Below are 20,370 nucleotides of genomic sequence, written 5' to 3'. Positions count from 1 at the left end.
ATTGTGTGAAATATCCTGATAGAAAGTTGTCGTGCCACAGATTATTTGCCATCCTGCATTGCCGATTGTGCAGAAGCAGTTTGTTCCATGTGTGTGTGAGCAAGATACTGGTTGCCTAAAACCGACATGGGCAACTGCAGTGGAAGAAAGCATTCTTGAAAGGGTGCTGCGTATGACATCGAGTGCACAAGGTGTATCCTGCATCACTGATATCCCCCAACCTCTGTCTGACACATAGTATATGACAGAAGATTGCATGTGTTTCATTTCCAGTGCATCGAGGCATTGCAACTGGAGGACCACAACAAGCGCATGGAATTTGCGTGGTGGTTTCTGCAGGAATTCGCTGCAGACTGAAGCTTCACAATGAATGTCCTCTTCACCAATGAGGCTGCGTTCTTACTCGAGGTTGTGATGAATGTTCATAACCTGCATACTTGCCCAGATGTGAACCCACATGCTACGGGTACACATGCCTTGCACCATGAATTTACGCTTGATGTCTTGGCTGACATCGTCAGAGACTGTTTAATTGGGCCATATATTCTCATGGACTGACTTGATATTCACATATATGTCATATTCCCTGCCAAACGTGCTTAATGATGTTTCCATTCCTATTTGTCACTGCATGGGTTTTCAGCACAATGGAACCCCTGCACATTTCAGCAGTCAAGTGGGGGCACATTTGTAGGCAACCTTTCCCGGCCGCTGGATAGGACACAGTGGGCAAGTCGCATGGCCACCACAATCACCTGATCTGTCCCCTGTGGGGGTATCTGAAGAGTTTTGTGTATGAAACATCTGTTACCTAGTAGGCAGGATTGTTGCAGTAGCAGGATCTCTTCGAGATACACCAGGTCTGTTTGAGAGAGTGTGCCGTTGAATGTAACATCGATGACAGGCATGTCTCAGTGCATCTGGAGAAAACGGTGTGTGGCGGAGGGCACCTTACGTGCCACTGTCATTACCTCCCTTTCCTGTTCCATTCGCGTATGGTTCGCGGGAAGAATGACTGTCTGAAAGCCTCCGTGCACGCTCTAATCTCTCTAATTTTACATTCGTGATCTCCTCGGGAGGTATAAGTAGGGGGAAGCAATATACTCGATACCTCATCCAGAAACGCACCCTCTCGAAACCTGGCGAGCAAGCTACACCACGATGCAGAGCGCCTCTCTTGCAGAGTCTGCCACTTGAGTTTATTAAACATCTCCGTAACGCTATCACGGTTACCAAATAACCTTGTGACGAAACGCGCCGCTCTTCTTTGGATCTTCTCTATCTCCTCCGTCAACCCGATCTGGTACGGATCCCACACTGATGAGCAATACTCAAGTATAGGTCGAACGAGTGTTTTGTAAGCCACCTCCTTTGTTGCTGGACTACATTTTCTAAGCACTCTCCCAATGAATCTCAACCTGGTACCCGCCTTACCAACAATTAATTTTATATCATCATTCCACTTCAAATCGTTCCGCACGCATACTCCCAGATATTTTACAGAAGTAACTGCTACCAGTGTTTGTTCCGCTATCATATAATCATACAATAAAGGATCCTTCTTTCTATGTATTCGCAATACATTACATTTGTCTATGTTAAGGGACAGTTGCCACTCCCTGCACCAAGTGCCTACCGGCTGCAGATCTTCCTGCATTTTGCTACAATTTTCTAATGCTGCAACTTCTCTGTATACTACAGCATCATCCGCGAAAAGCCGCATGGAACTTCCGACACTCTCTACTAGGTCATTTATATATATTGTGAAAAGCAATGGTCCCATAACACTACCCTGTGGCATGCCAGAGGTTACCTTAACGTCTGTAGACGTCTCCTGTAGTGGACAACCATTTGTAGCATGTGACTAAGTAACTGCAATGCCATTTAGTAGTCCCAGGTGACCATTGCGACTCCCATTTTCTACATGATTACTGATCCTTGTTGTTTGCTTGATGTGCCTTATCAGTTTGTAAATGATTTCTTTGAATGACCCTGTAGGAAGCAAGACAGATCACTTGAGATAGTTAATGTTTTCAGATAAAAGGCAAAAGTGGTAGCTTTCAAAATATAGAGAAAATAATATAAAATGATAAATCAAATTTCAAATATTTCCCTAAACATCAAAATGGTTCTACAAACTCATACATAAAATATTTTTTGTAAATGCTAAGAAATATCGCAAGGGTAAGTATGGTATTGAGATGTTCATAAAACACAGCTGTATTGTTATCTCCTAAAGCATACGTATTACGAAAGTATAGTTTCGTTTCAGTATTCATGGACTTTTGTTAAGATAGGAAGTCTGTATTTTCTTTAATATAACTTTTAACGTATGTATTAACTGCACTGTATTTCTGAGCCTTAAATCACGTTATTACATCAAGTGACTGTCTCTTATTATTCTGCCAACACCTGAGGCAACAATCTCACAGCAGCTGTTTCAGAGACATCATGAAAGTCCATCTGTCGGTGCACATTGAAGTGAAATAAAGTTATTAAGCAAAATGTGAATTATCAATATTGTGGAAGGCATTTAGTGTTTAATCATTAGGCCTTAATAACCTTAAGGTAGCTAGTAGAAATTTCTTTATTTTCTATTTATTTATTTATTTTTTTTTTTTTTTTTAAATAGAGAAGTTATATGAATGAAATACTATAACTCAACGTTCAGTACTCGTTTGCTCTCAAAGCAGTACCACCATTTTTGAGACCGCTTAGTTATGTATCAATTCGCTAACAGAAGCTCACTCTTTAATAACTGAAAGGGAGAACCTGTCTTTCTTGAAATACTGTTTTCCCAAGTGTTACAATTGGGATTATGCACACTTGCTGTAATGTCTTTTATTAGATGTCCATTTGTCATAAAATTGACAGTTATTTTTTATATAGAAATAAATAAAAATCAGAACTCGGATTTTCTTATGGCTTCCACTTTCTGTCATTTTTCTTTTTAGCCTTTTATTATTGTAGTTATCGTTGTTATTATTATTATTATTATTATTATTATTATTATTATTTGCAGCTTACATAAACCTCTACCCAAGGCCTTTCCTATTCAGAAATAAAAATCTGGCACCACTGCCACTTTTTTCCTAAAGTTAATTACAGCAGCAAAAATTATGCTTGTGCAGTGGCACTCAACCCATGTGTAAGCCAATTTGAATCTTAGTGGTGGGAAAAATTTTCACTCCCAGTATTTGGCTGGTAAGAGGAAGCAAGATAGTGGTATAAAGTTCCTGATGCTCACCACACTTTGCACCAGCATCCTGGTTTAATTACCAAACCTCTCTGGAGTATCTCATGAAGTGAGGGCATGTGACATTGTTGGTGATCTGTGCATTTGATGGGGACGTTAAGCTTGGCGCCCCTTGGTGCTATTCACGAGTAGTAGTTTATGTGCCCTGCTAATAATATAGACCCATTGTTCGGGAAGGCATAGCTCCTCACATGTTTCTGTGGTACACATTGAATTTTTTAATTATCTGTTTTCTCATGCAAGTATAACTTAGCAGCAGTGATACTTTTTACCCGTGCTCACTGATTGTGGGATTTGATTATGTCAGTGGGGTTTGATCAGATCATTTCACTCACAAAAGCTGCTAGACATGGTGAAAGTTTCAATGCATGTACGGTGTTGGATTTCGAAATGCCCCTTAATTTTGGCACATATGGCATGCCCTTCATCAGATCTGCTAAAATCACATCTTGTAAATTCTGGAACTTGGGATCCAGTACAAAATCTGTTGGCTGTCCCTGAATGAATTGTTCAACATGCCGGATGATCAGATAACAAAAAATGGAAAAATAGGTTCGTGTTTTCAATGTAGTGAGTACACATTAGTAACACTGTTGGAAGTTATATGATGCAGAAATGTAATTGTACTCTCTAATTTATCATCATTATGTTTTTTGTTACTTTCAGGCAAGCTGAAGGGCATGACAGAACACAGTACTGTTTTTCCGCTGCCTCCAACAGTAAATGATCCCAAAGTTATTACACAGCGTATATATGAGGTTGCCAATGTTGCGTCAGTTCCAAGTACTGAGCCTGGAATACTGAGGTATGTTATGTATCTTTCATTCTCATCTGTTGTTTGTGTTTTTGATATTGTTATCTCAAACAGTTTTCTTTCCTATATGTCATAAACTTCTTTTCTTAGACTTTTGAGAAGGTATTTTAGCCAATAACACATTTCTCAATAAAGTTTTAGAAATGAAACAAAAAGTGCTGTATATAATATTAACCCACGAGCAGGTGTGCCTATGTCTAAAGTGCACCAACTACAAATAACATTCTCTTGTACCAATCCAGTGTTGTTATACAATTGCAAGTGAATACCTTTCCCTTCATTATTGCTTCTGCTAACACAGTGATAAATTGTGTTGTCATACGTCTAAGCGAGCAGCAGTAATATGCAATAAACATTGAGCTATGCTACCCAGGTTACGAACTAACAATACAATTTCACAATGAGGCAGTTGTCTCCAAGATGATTAGTAATCGAATAAGCAGTTTTCTGGAATCTGTTCAAGTGCATTGTTTAATGCATCAAGGTGGTTATTACTGTGGGATAACACTTGAACATGGTTACAGAGTGCAAATATATTCTATTATTGTTTAATTTAACACTGTTTTAGCTCATATAATGTAAGTTTATTTAATTGTTGTTTCATTAAACTAAGATTAAACTGTGAGTTTTCTCATACGTGTTTACCTTGGAAACACAAAGACAACTATACTTGACATGTGTACAAAGTATGCCGTGCGCCTGCTTGTGTAATGAAAAGTAGTGCACCTGCTCAAGGCTTAAATTAGCAAGAATAGATAATAATTTTTGTAGATTGGAGCTTATCAGGTTTTTTTTTCTGTGTCAAAACTATCCTTTTCTTAAAATAATGAATTTCCCATATTGTATTAATGTACTGGTGTGTGTGTATCTCTGGATAGGAAAAGATATTTTGCTACTGTGTATCTGTTCAGTGTGAATAATTGTGATGAATTCCTATGTAGTCCTATGTAGTATAATGTAATGTTTAAAAATGCAAAATCCAGTATGGAATTACACCAACTTGGAAAGAATAGATTGCTACTCGCCACATAGAGGAGGCGTTAGGTTGCAGACTGGCACAGTGGAAAAGATGCTAGATATATTCAGCTCTCTGACTAAGCCCTTCAATTTTTTCTGATAGAAAACTTGCATACATTCACATGAACGCAACTCGCACACACATGACCACTCTCATCTATGAGCTCTAAGGCCCAACTGCCAGTCGGGCCGTAGAGCCCGGGGATGACAGTGGCCGTGTGTGTGCGAATTGTTCTTTTGTGTGTGTGTGTGTGTGTGTGTGTGTGTGTGTGTGTGTGTGTTTTCTACAACTCATGATAGAAATAATCTGAAAACTAAATGTATAGGTTGTGCATTTTAACTGAAGATATTGAAATACCTTGGAAACTACACATTGGATAAAAAAAAGTTATAATTCCAATTTGTTTTACTTGGACAGGGCATCCAACGATAGCACACTCGACCCACCAGCCCACCCTGTGCATGGGTAGTTTAGAGCAAGTTTGAAATCTTCAATGGGAACCCCCACTTCTTGTTGCAAATTACGATTCTACGGCAAAATCTACATACGTTTTGTCTGAAGCATTTTCTTTGGTGCACCACTGATGGCACTGTGATCAGAGGAGTAAAAACGAATACACAATTGTAATTTACGGCATGCCACTCGGTGCACTTGAATATCTAGTGGCACTTGGGACACCACCTCCATGCTGCAAGGGTAGGACAGGCCAGTATTTAATAACTTCTAATTGGAAGCCCTATTTGCAACATTGCATTTCTCCGACGTATCAAACAGGAGACTACTCAACGCCCACGGTATCCATTTAATGAACTATGGCGTATCGTTACAGGCAGAACATCGCGACTGGAACTTGTGTATCATGCAGACATAAGACAGATAGTGGCTGTAACATTACAATACTTGCACAGTGTTTATTGCCTGCACACCTACCTATTATATAGAGAACAGAGATGCAAGTAGATGATGAATGTTGCAAGCACAGAAGAAAATATTGGAATGGTCCTGATTTACAGAGAATGTAGGAGAAAGGTTGAGACTGCTGTTGCCTTGTATGCTAAGCATTTCCCAGAGAAAACTCGCTCTCGTTCATTCTTGTAAGAGGGTCATGGATTTTCACCTGCCTCATCGTTTCATCATCATTCATGAAAGTGGCTGAGCGAAGGTTGGGAATTTGTATAGGCGCGCAGTTGAGTGCCCCACAAACCAATCATCATCATTATTCATGTAAGCAGTTTTGAATGCCTTTATGTTTGATGGCAGTGTACAGACTGGCAAAAGGAAATCAAGCAAATGTGTTACAGGAGAAATTAATGACGTAGCTGTACTAGCAGCAGTGCACCACAACCTATGGATAGATCCCTGGCAATTGCACCATAATTCCAGTATGCTGTAGACTGTATTGTCACAAAACTGCATCAGCATTAGTATCATCCGTACCATGTGCATTAGTATCATCTGTACCATGTGCCAGTGCATCAAGAACTTCATTGTGCCGATTTCCATAACCTTTTAGTGTTTTGTGAATGGGCATGTCAACAGATGCAAATGACTCCCACGTTCTTTGCCAAGGTACTATTTTCCGGAGAGTCTATAATCACAAACCTTGGTAGGGTTAACCAGCATAACATGTATCGTTGGAGTGTAGACAATTGCCACTGGTTACAGCAAGTTGACCATTCATGTCCTCTGTTGATTAAGTATGGTGTGGCATCCTGGAGAACAAACTCATTGGTTCATATTTTATTGACGGCATGTTGAATGGACGCAAATATGAAGGAACAGGAACTATTGATACTGCTGCAGGGTGTGCCCTGGAAATTTGACATCGTATGTTGTTTCAGCGCGAAGGTTGTCCTGTGCATTATGCAATTGAAGTGCTACAGATATTAGACCAAGTTTACACTGGTTGGTGGATTGGCAGAGGTAGCCCTATTAATTGACCTGCTAGGTACCAGATTTCTTTCTGTGGGGATATTTAAAAGATAAATTATACCAACAATGTGCAATAGGCCATGAAGACAATGTTGACCACATTGGAAATGACTGTGCTGACTTTCCCACAGATATGCTTGTGTTCTGTGTATGGTTACTTGAAAAAATGGATCACTAAGTGTATTGAAGTTGGCAGTACTATGTTTGAACATGTAATCTAATTGGAAAAGTAGAGTAGTGTTCGCCTCATGCCACGGCCCCAGTGCTGCATCAAGTAGTCCCCTGTTCGATATGTCGGAGGAATATAATGTTGCAAATAGGGCTTACAATTAGAAGTTATGAAAGACTGTCCTGTCCTACCCACACAACAAGGAGGTGGGGTCCCATATGCCATTGGATATTCAAGGACCATTGAGTAGCATGTCGTAAATTAAGATTGCGTACCAATTTTTATTCCTCCGATCACAGCACCATCTGTGGTGAAATGAAGAAAATGCTTCAGACAAAACGTAGGTAGATTTTTCCATAGAGTCATAATCTGCAATTAAAGATGAGGGTCGCCATCGGAGATTTCAAAGTTGTCCCTGCCACCCACATATGGGGTGGGTTGGCGGGTCTGTTGTGGTATCGTTGGCCGTCCCCCTCAGAGCCCAACAAATTGGAACTATAACTTTTTCTGATATAATGTGTAGTTTTAGAGATATTTCAATGCCTGTATATAGCTTTCTTCTTTCATCATGCCTGTCTGCAACTCAGTGCCTCTCCTGTGTGGCGAGTAGCAATCTATTGTTTCCATATTGTTGTTATAATTTCATGTTTGTGTTTTTACTTGTGAGCATAAAAAAAAGAAAGGGAGCGGACAATGTAGAGCCAGCACATATGGGTAATCTGCTCTTCTTAACTAGCACTAAAGGGACTGTCATTCTTAACAGTTCTATCTGGAAAATATAACACCATCAACAATCTCACTTGCTTCACTCTATGGCAGACTGCAGGTTGGTCTGCAATAGAACCCAGTAAAATGGCACTGAATTTGGTGATCTAGAAGCTGATGCTACAATCTCTTCACCTTTTACTGGTAGAGTTCCGGCCACCAGAATTTTAACTTCTGAGTCAAGTTGCTGCACTAGCTCCTTTTTCTGACCCTGACTACAAATAGAGGTTTACTGAAATGTAAAAGACTATGAACTGTAATTATAAATATGGGTACAACATGTTCTTTATTGTCATTGCTCACAGTGTTTGGAAATTACTGAAATTGAGTAAATTTCTCTTGATGGATATATGCTAATATTATACTGCAGTAGAGCAGGCAAGAAGAAAGTGAAATTGGCTATATATGCAAACAATCGGGTGAAGTTCCATCTCCTTCAGGTTAAGTAACAATAATAGCTCTTAGAATGCTGTGTGTCACTAATGAATTAAGAAACATACAAGCTTGTAGTACAGCAGGAAGTATCTTTGAGCTTCATAAAGTAGCTAGCCATTGTTTTAATTAAGTTATGCAAACTTAACTGGAGAATTATTGTTTGCAGAGACATTAATGTTGATTTTAATTTTCTGCAAGGATTGGGGGACACAGTGCTACTGCAATTGACAGTTTTGTTTTAAGACCCAACAACTTGCAGTGTCTTAGCTGTAAAACCAGTAGTGAGTAGTTCATCTGACCATGCTAACAATAAAATATATTGAGTAATTAAGTGTAGATCATAGGAGGAGAGTATTATATTGCTGAAACAGAAAAAAATACAATTTATAACAATATTTCGAGAGAAATTGAAGGAAGAATGTTGGTAAGAAATTTATAAAGCATACAGACAGAAAAGTTAACTCTTTCTTAAAATATTGCAACAGCAATTTGATTCTTGTTTAGCCCTACAGGGGTAGAACTGAACAGAGGATAAGCGATGGATAATCCTTAGGATTAAAGTACCTTCTAAGAAAAGAAAACATTAGGCAATTAACAGGGCAAGCGGTAGTCAAGAGCAGAACTGCTATCAGTATTGTAAAATTCTTCATCTCTTACTGTGCTGATCTAAACTCAGGAGTATTGACTTACTTTGTATATTTTCGCTCATTGTTGCTGTATGGAATTGTTGTCTGGAGGAGAGCGCCTAAAGTAAATAAAATGTCTGAGAAAACACAAGAAAGAAACCAAGTCAGTTCAAAAGAAAATTAAAAACATAAATTACCCACTCGTTCTTCAAATAATCTGAATATCTAGATGAGATTTAAAAGTTCTGTTAGCTACGTGGGTAGTAGCAGTGTTCATTTAAAGTGCAGGGTAACGACTAATGTATGGCAAATAGAAATCAGTATCAAACATATATGTAACTACTTTCTTTGAGAAATAAAGTAAATATAAATCTACCAGTAGATGATTTCAAACACCAACACGTCCAGGAGTAGATGTGCAGTCTGCACAAACTTTGTTGGTGGTGAATTACAAATTGACGTTGAACAACTAGGTGAAAAGACAAGACCCAGTAGGAATCTTTGATAACACGGGGTATTACTTTTAATAGAGGAAAAGAGAACATTTAAAAGTACAGCAGGTTAAACAAGCCGCTCGGAATACAGACTTCTAAAGGATAGTATTTTCTGAATGCACAAAAACAGCTAAGCGGAAATGGATAGATGAAAAAATGGATAGCTGTAGATGGATCCATGCCTTTAGGAAAGATAGATGCCACATATAAGAAAATCAAACAAATGTTTGCAGGAAAGTGAACTGTATGAACATCAAGAGCTGAACACGGAGGGGAAGACTGAAAGGTGAAAGGAATATACTGAAGGGCTATTAAAAGAAAGGAATCTCAGTAAAATGTTGTGGAAGGGGAAAAGGAAGTGGATGAAGATGAGATGACATGCATTACAGTGGGGGAGAATTTGTTAGATCAGTGAAAAACCTAAATGGAAATAACACTCCTAGAGTAGATGACATATCCATGAGAGTATCCTAGTATGTAGGATACACACAAATACGCACAGACTACTTCAAGAACAACAAAGTAACCCTAGTACCAAAGAAGGCAGGTGCTGACAAATGTGAATATTACCAGTCAGTCAATTAAGAATACCTGCTTGCAGAAAACTGTCAAAAGTTATATATAGAAGAATAAGAACGACTGGTAGAAGCTGACCTGGAGGAAGTTCAATTTGGATGTCAGACAAATGTAGAACTGTGCAAGGCAATATTGACCATACAGTTTAATTTGAACTTACATCCACAGCATTATCAGATTTAGAAAGAACCCTTTGACAATGTTGACTGGAACACACAGTCTGTGCAATTATGAAGTTATCAGGGAAACATACAAGGAGCGAAGGTTGTCTATAATTGTACTGATACCAGACTGCAGTCATAAGAATTGAAGTGCGTAGAAGGGGGGACAGTAATTGAGAAGAGAGGCTATCCCTCATATCCGTAAGCAGCTGGAAATCGCCCTGACTACTATCAAAAGATTGGCGGCTGCCAGAAGTGGTGTGTTGGAAGAGCTCCTGTGAGTCGTGTCACTGTGATAGTGGTACCAGAGGTACCTTGAGTACTATCCTCTCCTGTGGATCTCTTCTGCAGGAAGTGCACAATCTGTCATTACTCATCCACTTGACTGTAAGTGGTGTGTCAATGGTAGAACTAGGCATCCTGTACACAGTGGAGTGGTATACCAGGGAAGACTCAGGGTGTTGTAGCGATTCCCATGATCAACAAGTTTAAGGTGCTGTCTTTCACTGAAACTGCAACTGAGCCAGATGGTACCCCTTAGGGAAATGGCTGCATGGCAGCTTTTTGCCTCACCGCTATCGTAGCAGTTCTGTATGCTCACAACTCGCTATGGCCATTTCACCCCTCACGCAGTACTTCCATTCACGGCTGTCGATCGTGCAAGACACTTTACCACTACGGTCACTGATTACCACTGCAGAACAATAGTTACCCCTAGCAAGGCTTCCTCCAGACTAGTTTCACGAGCCGTCGTCCATCGCTTGTGGCATCCACTTCAGTTGCTGGCCCGTGCCCACGCCGTGAGAAACTGGCCACACGGCAATGCACCAACACCACCCCCACCCGGCACAGCATGTTGGCTGTCACGTTTAAAGCCACCCTATGATGTACTCACTCTCATGCGCAATGCACCACTATAGATGTCATTGGCCTCAGTCCTCATCACAGTGCTAGGCAGCTGGGAGTATTTGACATGCTCACCCGCCTCAGCGCCGACATGCCTAGGTTGCAAGCAATGGTGGTTCACTCATTTCTGACCCCTACAGTCCGCACGACCCCAGCCACTGGCACAGCTCCAGCTTCTCTACCGTTACCCTCTGTGACAGGGCCGGCCTCTGCAGGTATCATAAGCACTTCGGCCCGGGCACCACGAACTGCAGAAAGCCTGATCTAGGCACCCAAACACCAATGACCACCGGACTTCGGCAGTCCCAGCTGCTGCTTGGTCTCCCAGTGCCTGTTGATTTGCGCTGCCCATTCCACCCAGCCATTACTCATATACACCAGCTCTGGGTTATCTATCTTCTTGCAAAGGCTTGTATGGAACACTTGCACCACCTGAGCCATTCTCCTGATAGCGGCAAATAATTCCACTATCGCTGCGTGTGACGTACATCATTGGGTCCTCAATCTCGGCCTGCTCTGGACCTTCACAGTAGCTGACGTCATGACACCATTATCAGAGCGGACTCATTGGACACCACGCCTGCTGCTTGACGTTGCTGGCCGGCACCTCATTGACAGCAACACTGGGAAATTAACATATTGCACCACTCATTTCACTGTTCTCTTCAAAGTGAAGCAGGTTGCGTATTCCGACCCGTATGCTGACCTCCTGGTGCAATTCTCTCCTCACACGCCCATCCAGCATACCTCAAGAGGTCCGCCTTTCAACTGTATACTACGTTGAAACCTGCCCCGGACCATCCGTCTTCTGCTGGCCACACCCCCTGGCACCGCATAAACTGAAGATCATCAAGGCTGAGTTCGATAAGCTGCTTGCCGCCATCGTGCTGTGTCCTTCGAAGAGCCCATGGACATCCGCCCTTCACCCCACCAAGAAGGATGTCTCCTGGCCTTCTTGCGGGAATTGTCAGAAGCTAAACACCTGCACTATACCTGACCAGTACTCGGTGCCATTCCTGTGCAGTTACTTTCTGGCTTTCACCCAGATTCTGGTCACACCTGAGGGCATCCAGAAGACAGTCATCATGCCATTCATACTCTAAAAGAGCACCTTTATGACCTTTAGCTACCTTAATGCTGCCCAAAAGTGGCAGCGGTTCTTGGACATTGACCTGCAAGGCTTGCTCTGCTGTTTCGCTTACCTGGATGATGTACTCTTTTATTTCTGTGACACCAGAGCAACACCGTGAGCACCTTCACAGCATTTTTGAACATCTTCAGGTCGCTGGCACCATCATTAACACAGCAAAATGCATGCTCGGTGCCTGTGAGGTGGAATTCGTGGGCTACTCCATCTCCATCACTGGCTCACATCCTTAGCCCAACAAGGTACCAGCTATACTTGGTTTTCCATGCCCAAAGACATTCAAGGACCTCTGCAGTTTCCTCCGCATATTTAACTACTTCTGCCCGTATAAGGAATGATGCTGCCATGCAGGAGCTGCTCACTCACCACTGCCCCTCACCGCATCAAAACAAAGGGCAACAAGACAGTCCCATGGATGCTGCATATGGAAGACAGCTTCTTAGCCACCAAGCACATTATAACAGATGCCACCATGTTCACCAACCCCCACCCCATTGCCCCACTTGCCATCGTGATCAGTGCCAGCTGGATGGCCATAGGCACTGTCCTGCAACAGCACTTGGCAACATTTGGCAGCTGCTCTTTCTCTTCTCCAGCAAGCGCTCTCACCCAATCAGCAGTGCTGCAGCACATATGACTGAGAGCTCCTCGCCATCTACAAGATTGTCATATAATTTCGGCAATCAGTGGAGACCCATTACTTCACAGCCCTCACCACAACAAACACACAACATTCGCCATTAGGAAAGGCACTGACCAGTGCTCCCCATGTCAATTCCAGCAGCTTTCATTCTTGTCAGAACTAATGACTGACATTTGTCACATCGCCGGAACTGAAATCATCGCTCACTGCCTCAGCCACACCTGTGCCATCGCCTCATCACTGAACTATGAGGCATTTAACACCACCCAGGTGCATGATCCAGAACTCATCCAACTCTGCCAGGATGCCATCTCCGGCCTCTGCCTTCAACGCACGCTAGGTTCCAGCTTCTACAGCTGTATCTGGTGTGACGTATCCATTAGCTCACTGTGCCCCTTACTACCTGCTGCCTCCCGCATTTGACTGATTACACAACCTGATGCACCAAGGTGTGCACACATCTGCCACTCTGGCAACACAGTGCTTTGTGTGGCCAGACATTCAGAGGGACTGCAGGACACGGTCCAACACCTGCCTCGTCTGTCAGTGCGCTGTGGTTAGCTGCCGTGTATTTGCCCCCGCCACGGCTTTCCAAGACATCAGGCATCACTTCCCTCATGTTCATGTGCACATTGTCAGCCCCCTACCTTCATCTCACAGCTGCCGCTACCTTTTTACCGTGATGGACAGGTTCGACTACTGGCCTGAGGCAATGCCAATACCTGACATTACCACCACCACAATAGCAACTGCCTTCGTCTCTACGTGAATTGCCCATTCTGACTGCCCATACCATATCACTACGGGCCTCTGGCACCCATTTACATCGGCCCTTTCTCATGTGCTGATAGATCTGTGTGAGACTGAGCTGCACGTGACATCGAGCTACCACTTAGCTGCTAACTGCATGGTGGAACAGCTCCATCACGTCTTGAAGGCCACCCTCGCCCGCAACAACAGGTGGATAGCTCCCTGCTGCTGGTACTTCTCACTCTCTGCATCACTCACAAAGCCAACCTTGAGAAGACAGCCGCCGATTTTGTTTATGGCCAGCTGCTCGCTGTACCAGATGACTTCATGGAGCCCATTGACCTGCCCATGGTTGACATCATTCCTGAGATTATTGCTGGCTTTTTGGACTGCATGAACTGCCTGTGACCCACTCCTGCCCAACTCCCCACCAAATACAGAACTTTCATTCACAGTGACCGTGTGTCATGTACCCACGTTACACTGTCCATCGATGCTCACCAGCCCCCTCTCTGACCGCACTCCTGTGGCCCCCACCAGGGCCTGTAACGGGACTGCAGAACATTCACCTTGCATCTCCATGGCACGCTGACCAACATTTCGATCCATAGGCTGAAGCCTGCCTATATGCTGCCCAACCCCACACCACCCAGCATGACCACCATTTATGCAACAACCTGCAGTTGCATACTGCCACTGCCACCACCTATGCCAGGCCCTCCTTCAACTCTGACGGCACTGTGCCACCAAAGCCCTCAAGATGCCTGCCCACAACACTACAGCTAAAAACACCACGGAAAGCTCACTGTGCTATACTGGCACCACACCTGATCCAATGGCTGTCACTAATACAGATGCACAATACGCTCATGACACTGGTTCTCTACCTCTCCCACAGCTAATGACTGACCAGCAATTTCCCCTCCTGTGCCGTCAACTGCTGGGTACACTCACAATGCCACATCACCACCCCCAGCACTTCTGCAAGAGCATTATTTCGCGTGCTCCCTGCACCACGCTCCCGACCTGCCACCACCCATACTGACACAGGTGGCATCGGTGACTCACGTTTGCAGTGTAAGGCGCATGCGCTTTCAGGTGTAAAACACGGCCACCCTGTCAACATCACCTTGCAACCACCTGGCAATGTCGTTGCACTCTTGTCTCCACAGTCCCACATTCTGTGCCTGCCTAGAACTGCGCATGCAGCATCGAATCCAGGCTCAGACTGTCTAGGCATGGCACGCCCCCATCCCACCCCCCACCCTTCATGCTGCTGCACACTGCCATGCAATGGACCAGCACCACTGACAGCCAGCTGCCTCATGCCCCTGCTGCAGGCCAGCACCTGCACCATCGATGCCACCACCCCCAGCCTTACCGCTGGCACATCACAATGCACCACCATCATCAGTTTTCGCTTTCACCACTTAACTCAACAGCACAGCTCCGCTTTCGAAGAGGGGGAGGTTACTGTGATTTGACCTTCCACAGCGCACCTTTCTTGGCAATTCCTACGCTCACTCACTGCAGATGTCTGCTAAGGCAGTACGTTTCAACCCAAACACAGTAGTTTCATTCACAGCTGCCGATTTTGCTGTGCGACAGGACACTTTATTGCTACAGTCACTGATTAACGGTGCGGAACAATAGCTGCTTCTAGCAAGGCTTCTGACAACCCAGTTTCACAAGACTTTGTTTATCACTCCTAGTATCCACTTCGGTTGCTACTTTGTGCCCACACTGTGAGGAACTGGCCACGTGGGGACGCACGTTTTGTGACACTGCAAAATGCCCATGCTATGCTGTCTTAATGCCTGGCGCGCAATCACTGAGGATGTTGTGTTTCCACATCACACTCCTGTGCAGACTATAAATATCGCCTTAAGTGCGGATGTCATAAGTGTGAATATTGTACGGTGAACACTGGGACAAGGCAACAGTTTCTCCATCTGTGTCGTTTCTACTGCACCACACCTGTCTAGTGGATTCACATCTCGAGCGAGTGACTGATTTGCAGGTTTAAGCCTGAGGCCATTTGTGTTACTCCAGGAACATGCAAACCTGTCCTTTATGTGTTTGTAATTTTGTGTTGGAGTGCTTATTAATGGCTGATGACTGCTGCATTCAGCTTGTGTGGGGATGTTTCGGCTGCTTAAGCAATATCTGTTCTAGACCTATTAGTTCATTCAGCTACACTTACCACCATTGCATTAACATTCCTCGTGGTAAACTACAGAGTTAGCTAATTTTTATTTTCTCAGTTTATTATCCAGTCTGGAGGAGACATTCTCTTAAGCAGCATCTTTATTCATTTTCTTTGTGAATATTACCCATAAGCATTTCTTACTTCTTGTAGGCTATCTTTCCGTGGATTCGGTACTCTTTTCCTCTTATTTTGAAGGTCCGTTTGGTATGATGTACCTCTCCTTTCTTCTAAAGTGATTGGAGTCCTCCCTTCCAAGGATCCACCCAAACCTGACATAAGCTCTCTTCTTTGAGAGTTACTTACCCATAAAATTGTTGGGGTCCTCCCTTCCTTGGGTACACCCGAACCCGGCATAAGCTTCCTTCTTTGGGATTACATACCCATAACTCCCAATGTGAAGTACCTCACCCTCCTTTTGTACTACTTTATTTAATACTTTAGTTCTTCCACCTTTCACTTCACCTCATATTAAGACTTCTCCCTCCATGAAGCTCCCACTATCTCCCTCCCAAACTGTACCCTCCTTGAAGCTCCCGCTATCTCCCACCCGAGTTCACGCATCTATTTTCCTTCCTTCAAAACTCCATTTTCTCCTTAGTGTTGGCTTGTCATATCTATATCAAGCTTATCAGTAATTCACCCTGCCCTATTCCTCCGTCCACTTGAAAAAGTGACAAACCCCCTAAATCATCTTTGTTTGTGTATAGTCTTTGTATATTTATTTTAGGAATATAATAGAGGGAAACATTCCACGTGGGAAAAATATATCTAAAAACAAAGATGATGTGACTTACTGAACGAAAGTGCTGGCAGGTCGATAGACACACAAACAAACACAAACATACACAAGCTTTCGCAACAAACGGTTGCTTCATCAGGAAAGAGGGAAGGAGAGGGAAAGACGAAAGGATGTGGGTTTTAAGGGAGAGGGTAAGGAGTCATTCCAATCCCGGGAGCGGAAAGACTTACCTTAGGGGGGAAAAAGGACAGGTATACACTCGCACACACACACATATCCATCCGCACATACACAGACACCAGCAGACATTTGTAAAGGCAAAGAGTTTGGGCAGAGATGTCAGTCGAAGCGGAAGTACAGAGGCAAAGATGTTGAAAGACAGGTGAGGTATGAGCAGCGGGAAATTGAAATTAGCGGAGATTGAGGCCTGGAGGATAACGAGAAGAGAGGATATACTGAAGGGCAAGTTCCCATCTCCGGAATTCTGACAGGTTGGTGTTAGTGGGAAGTATCCAGATAACCCGGACGGTGTAACACTGTGCCAAGATGTGCTGGCCGTGCACCAAGGCATGTTTAGCCACAGGGTGATCCTCATTACCAACAAACACTGTCTGCCTGTGTCCATTCATGCGAATGGACAGTTTGTTGCTGGTCATTCCCACATAGAAAGCTTCACAGTGTAGGCAGGTCAGTTGGTAAATCACGTGGGTGCTTTCACACGTGGCTCTGCCTTTGATCGTGTACACCTTCTGGGTTACAGGACTGGAGTAGGTGGTGGTGGGAGGATGCATCGGACAGGTTTTACACCGGGGGCGGTTACAAGGGTAGGAGCCAGAGGGTAGGGAAGGTGGTTTGGGGATTTCATAGGGATGAACTAAAAGGTTACGAAGGTTAGGTGGACGGCGAAAAGACACTCTTGGTGGAGTGGGGAGGATTTCATGAAGGATGGATCTCATTTCAGGGCAGGATTTGAGGAAGTCGTATCCCTGCTGGAGACCCACATTCAGAGTCTGATCCAGTCCCGGAAAGTATCCTGTCACAAGTGGGGCACTTTTGGGGTTCTTCTGTGGGAGGTTCTGGGTTTGAGGAGATGAGGAAGTGGCTCTGGTTATTTGCTTCTGTACCAGGTCGGGAGGGTAGTTGCGGGATGCGAAAGCTATTTTCAGGTTGTTGGTGTAATGGTTCAGGGATTCCAGACTGGAGCAGATTCGTTTCCACGAAGACCTAGGCTGTAGGGAAGGGACCGTTTGATGTGGAATGGGTGGCAGCTGTCATAATGGAGGTACTGTTGCTTGTTGGTGGGTTTGATGTGGACGGACGTGTGAAGCTGGCCATTGGACAGGTGGAGGTCAATGTCAAGAAAAGTGGCATGGGATTTGGAGTAGGACCAGGTGAATCTGATGGAACCAAAGGAGTTGAGGTTGGAGAGGAAATTCTGGAGTTCTTCTTCACTGTGAGTCCAGATCATGAAGATGTCATCAATAAATCGGTACCAAACTTTGGGTTGGCAGGCCTGGGTAACCAAGAAGGCTTCCTCTAAGCAACCCATGAATAGGTTGGCATACGAGGGGGCCATCCTGGTACCCATGGCTGTTCCCTTTAATTGTTGGTATGTCTGGCCTTCGAAAGTGAAGAAGTTGTGGGTCAGGATGAAGCTGGCTAAGGTAATGAGGAAAGAGGTTTTCGGTAGTGTGGCAGGTGCTTGGCGTGAAAGGAAGTGCTCCATCGCAGCGAGGCCCTGGACGTGCAGAATATTTGTGTATAAGGAAGTGGCATCAATGGTTACAAGGATGGTTTCCGGGGGTAACAGGGTAGGGATTCCAGGCGTTTGAGAAAGTGGCTGGTGTTGATCTACGTAGGCAGAGATACGTTCTGTGGGGGCTTGGTAGCCAGCTACAATGGGACGGCCAGGATGATTGGGTTTGTGAATTTTAGGAAGAAGGTAGAAGGTAGGGGTGCGGGGTGTTGGTGGGGTCAGGAGGTTGATGGAGTCAGGTGAAAGGTTTGTAGGGGGCCTAAGGTTCTGAGGATTCCTTGAAGCTCTGCCTGGACATCAGGAATGGGATTACCTTGGCAAACTTTGTATGTGATGTAGGTTTCCTGACCCACAACTTCTTCACTTTCGAAGGCCAGACATACCAACAATTAAAGGGAACAGCCATGGGTACCAGGATGGCCCCCTCGTACGCCAACCTATTCATGGGTCGCTTAGAGGAAGCCTTCTTGGTTACCCAGGCCTGCCAACCCAAAGTTTGGTACAGATTTATTGATGACATCTTCATGATCTGGACTCACAGTGAAGAAGAACTCCAGAATTTCCTCTCCAACCTCAACTCCTTTGGTTCCATCAGATTCACCTGGTCCTACTCCAAATCCCATGCCACTTTTCTTGACGTTGACCTCCACCTGTCCAATGGCCAGCTTCACACGTCCGTCCACATCAAACCCACCAAGAAGCAACAGTACCTCCATTATGACAGCTGCCACCCATTCCACATCAAACGGTCCCTTCCCTACAGCCTAGGTCTTCGTGGCAAACGAATCTGCTCCAGTCTGGAATCCCTGAACCATTACACCAACAACCTGAAAATATCTTTCGCATCCCGCAACTACCCTCCCGACCTGGTACAGAAGCAAATAACCAGAGCCACTTCCTCATCTCCTCAAACCCAGAACCTCCCACTGAAGAACCACAAAAGTGCCCCACTTGTGACAGGATACTTTCTGGGACTGGATGAGACTCTGAATGTGGGTCTCCAGCAGGGATACGACTTCCTCAAATCCTGCCCTGAAATGAGATCCATCCTTCATGAAATCCTCCCCACTCCACCAAGAGTGTCTTTTCGCCGTCCACCTAACCTTCGTAACCTTTTAGTTCATCCCTATGAAATCCCCAAACCACCTTCCCTACCCTCTGGCTCCTACCCTTGTAACCGCCCCCGGTGTAAAACCTGTCCGATGCATCCTCCCACCACCACTTACTCCAGTCCTGTAACCCAGAAGGTGTACACGATCAAAGGCAGAGCCACGTGTGAAAGCACCCACGTGATTTACCAACTGACCTGCCTACACTGTGAAGCTTTCTATGTGGGAATGACCAGCAACAAACTGTCCATTCACATGAATGGACACAGGCAGACAGTGTTTGTTGGTAATGAGGATCATCCTGTGGCTAAACATGCCTTGGTGCACGGCCAGCACATCTTGGCACAGTGTTACACCGTCCGGGTTATCTGGATACTTCCCACTAACACCAACCTGTCATAACTTCGGAGATGGGAACTTGCCCTTCAGTATATCCTCTCTTCTCGTTATCCGCCAGGCCTCAATCTCCGCTAATTTCAATTTGCCGCCGCTCATACCTCACCTGTCTTTCAACAACATCTTTGCCTCTGTACTTCTGCCTCGACTGACATCTCTGCCCAAACTCTTTGCCTTTACAAATGTCTGCTTGTGTCTGTGTATGTGCAGATGGATATGTGTGTGTGTGCGAGTGTATACCTGTCCTTTTTTCCCCCTAAGGTAAGTCTTTCCGCTCCCGGGATTGGAATGACTCCTTACCCTCTCCCTTAAAACCCACATCCTTTCGTCTTTCCCTCTCCTTCCTTCTTTCCTGATGAAGCAACCGTTTGTTGCGAAAGCTTGTGTATGTTTGTGTTTGTTTGTGTGTCTATCGACCTGCCAGTACTTTCGTTCAGTAAGTCACATCATCTTTGTTTTTAGATATATA

General features: G+C 44.3%; 1 protein-coding gene across 1 annotated transcript in view; it reads left to right on the top strand.

Annotated features, from left to right (window-relative positions):
* LOC126198764 (AP-3 complex subunit beta-2) overlaps positions 1 to 20,370 on the top strand; it is a 264,029-nt gene that overhangs the window by 230,089 nt on the left and 13,570 nt on the right. The window contains exon 18 of the mRNA XM_049935322.1: positions 3,923 to 4,061. Coding sequence (XP_049791279.1) covers positions 3,923 to 4,061 — 139 coding nt within the window. The remainder of the gene's footprint in view (positions 1 to 3,922; positions 4,062 to 20,370) is intronic.

The sequence above is a fragment of the Schistocerca nitens genome, chromosome 8, assembly GCF_023898315.1.
Source record: "Schistocerca nitens isolate TAMUIC-IGC-003100 chromosome 8, iqSchNite1.1, whole genome shotgun sequence".
NCBI lineage: Eukaryota > Metazoa > Arthropoda > Insecta > Orthoptera > Acrididae > Schistocerca > Schistocerca nitens.
The sequence above is the reverse complement of the archived record's forward strand: the minus strand, read 5'-3'. Positions and strand labels throughout refer to the sequence as shown.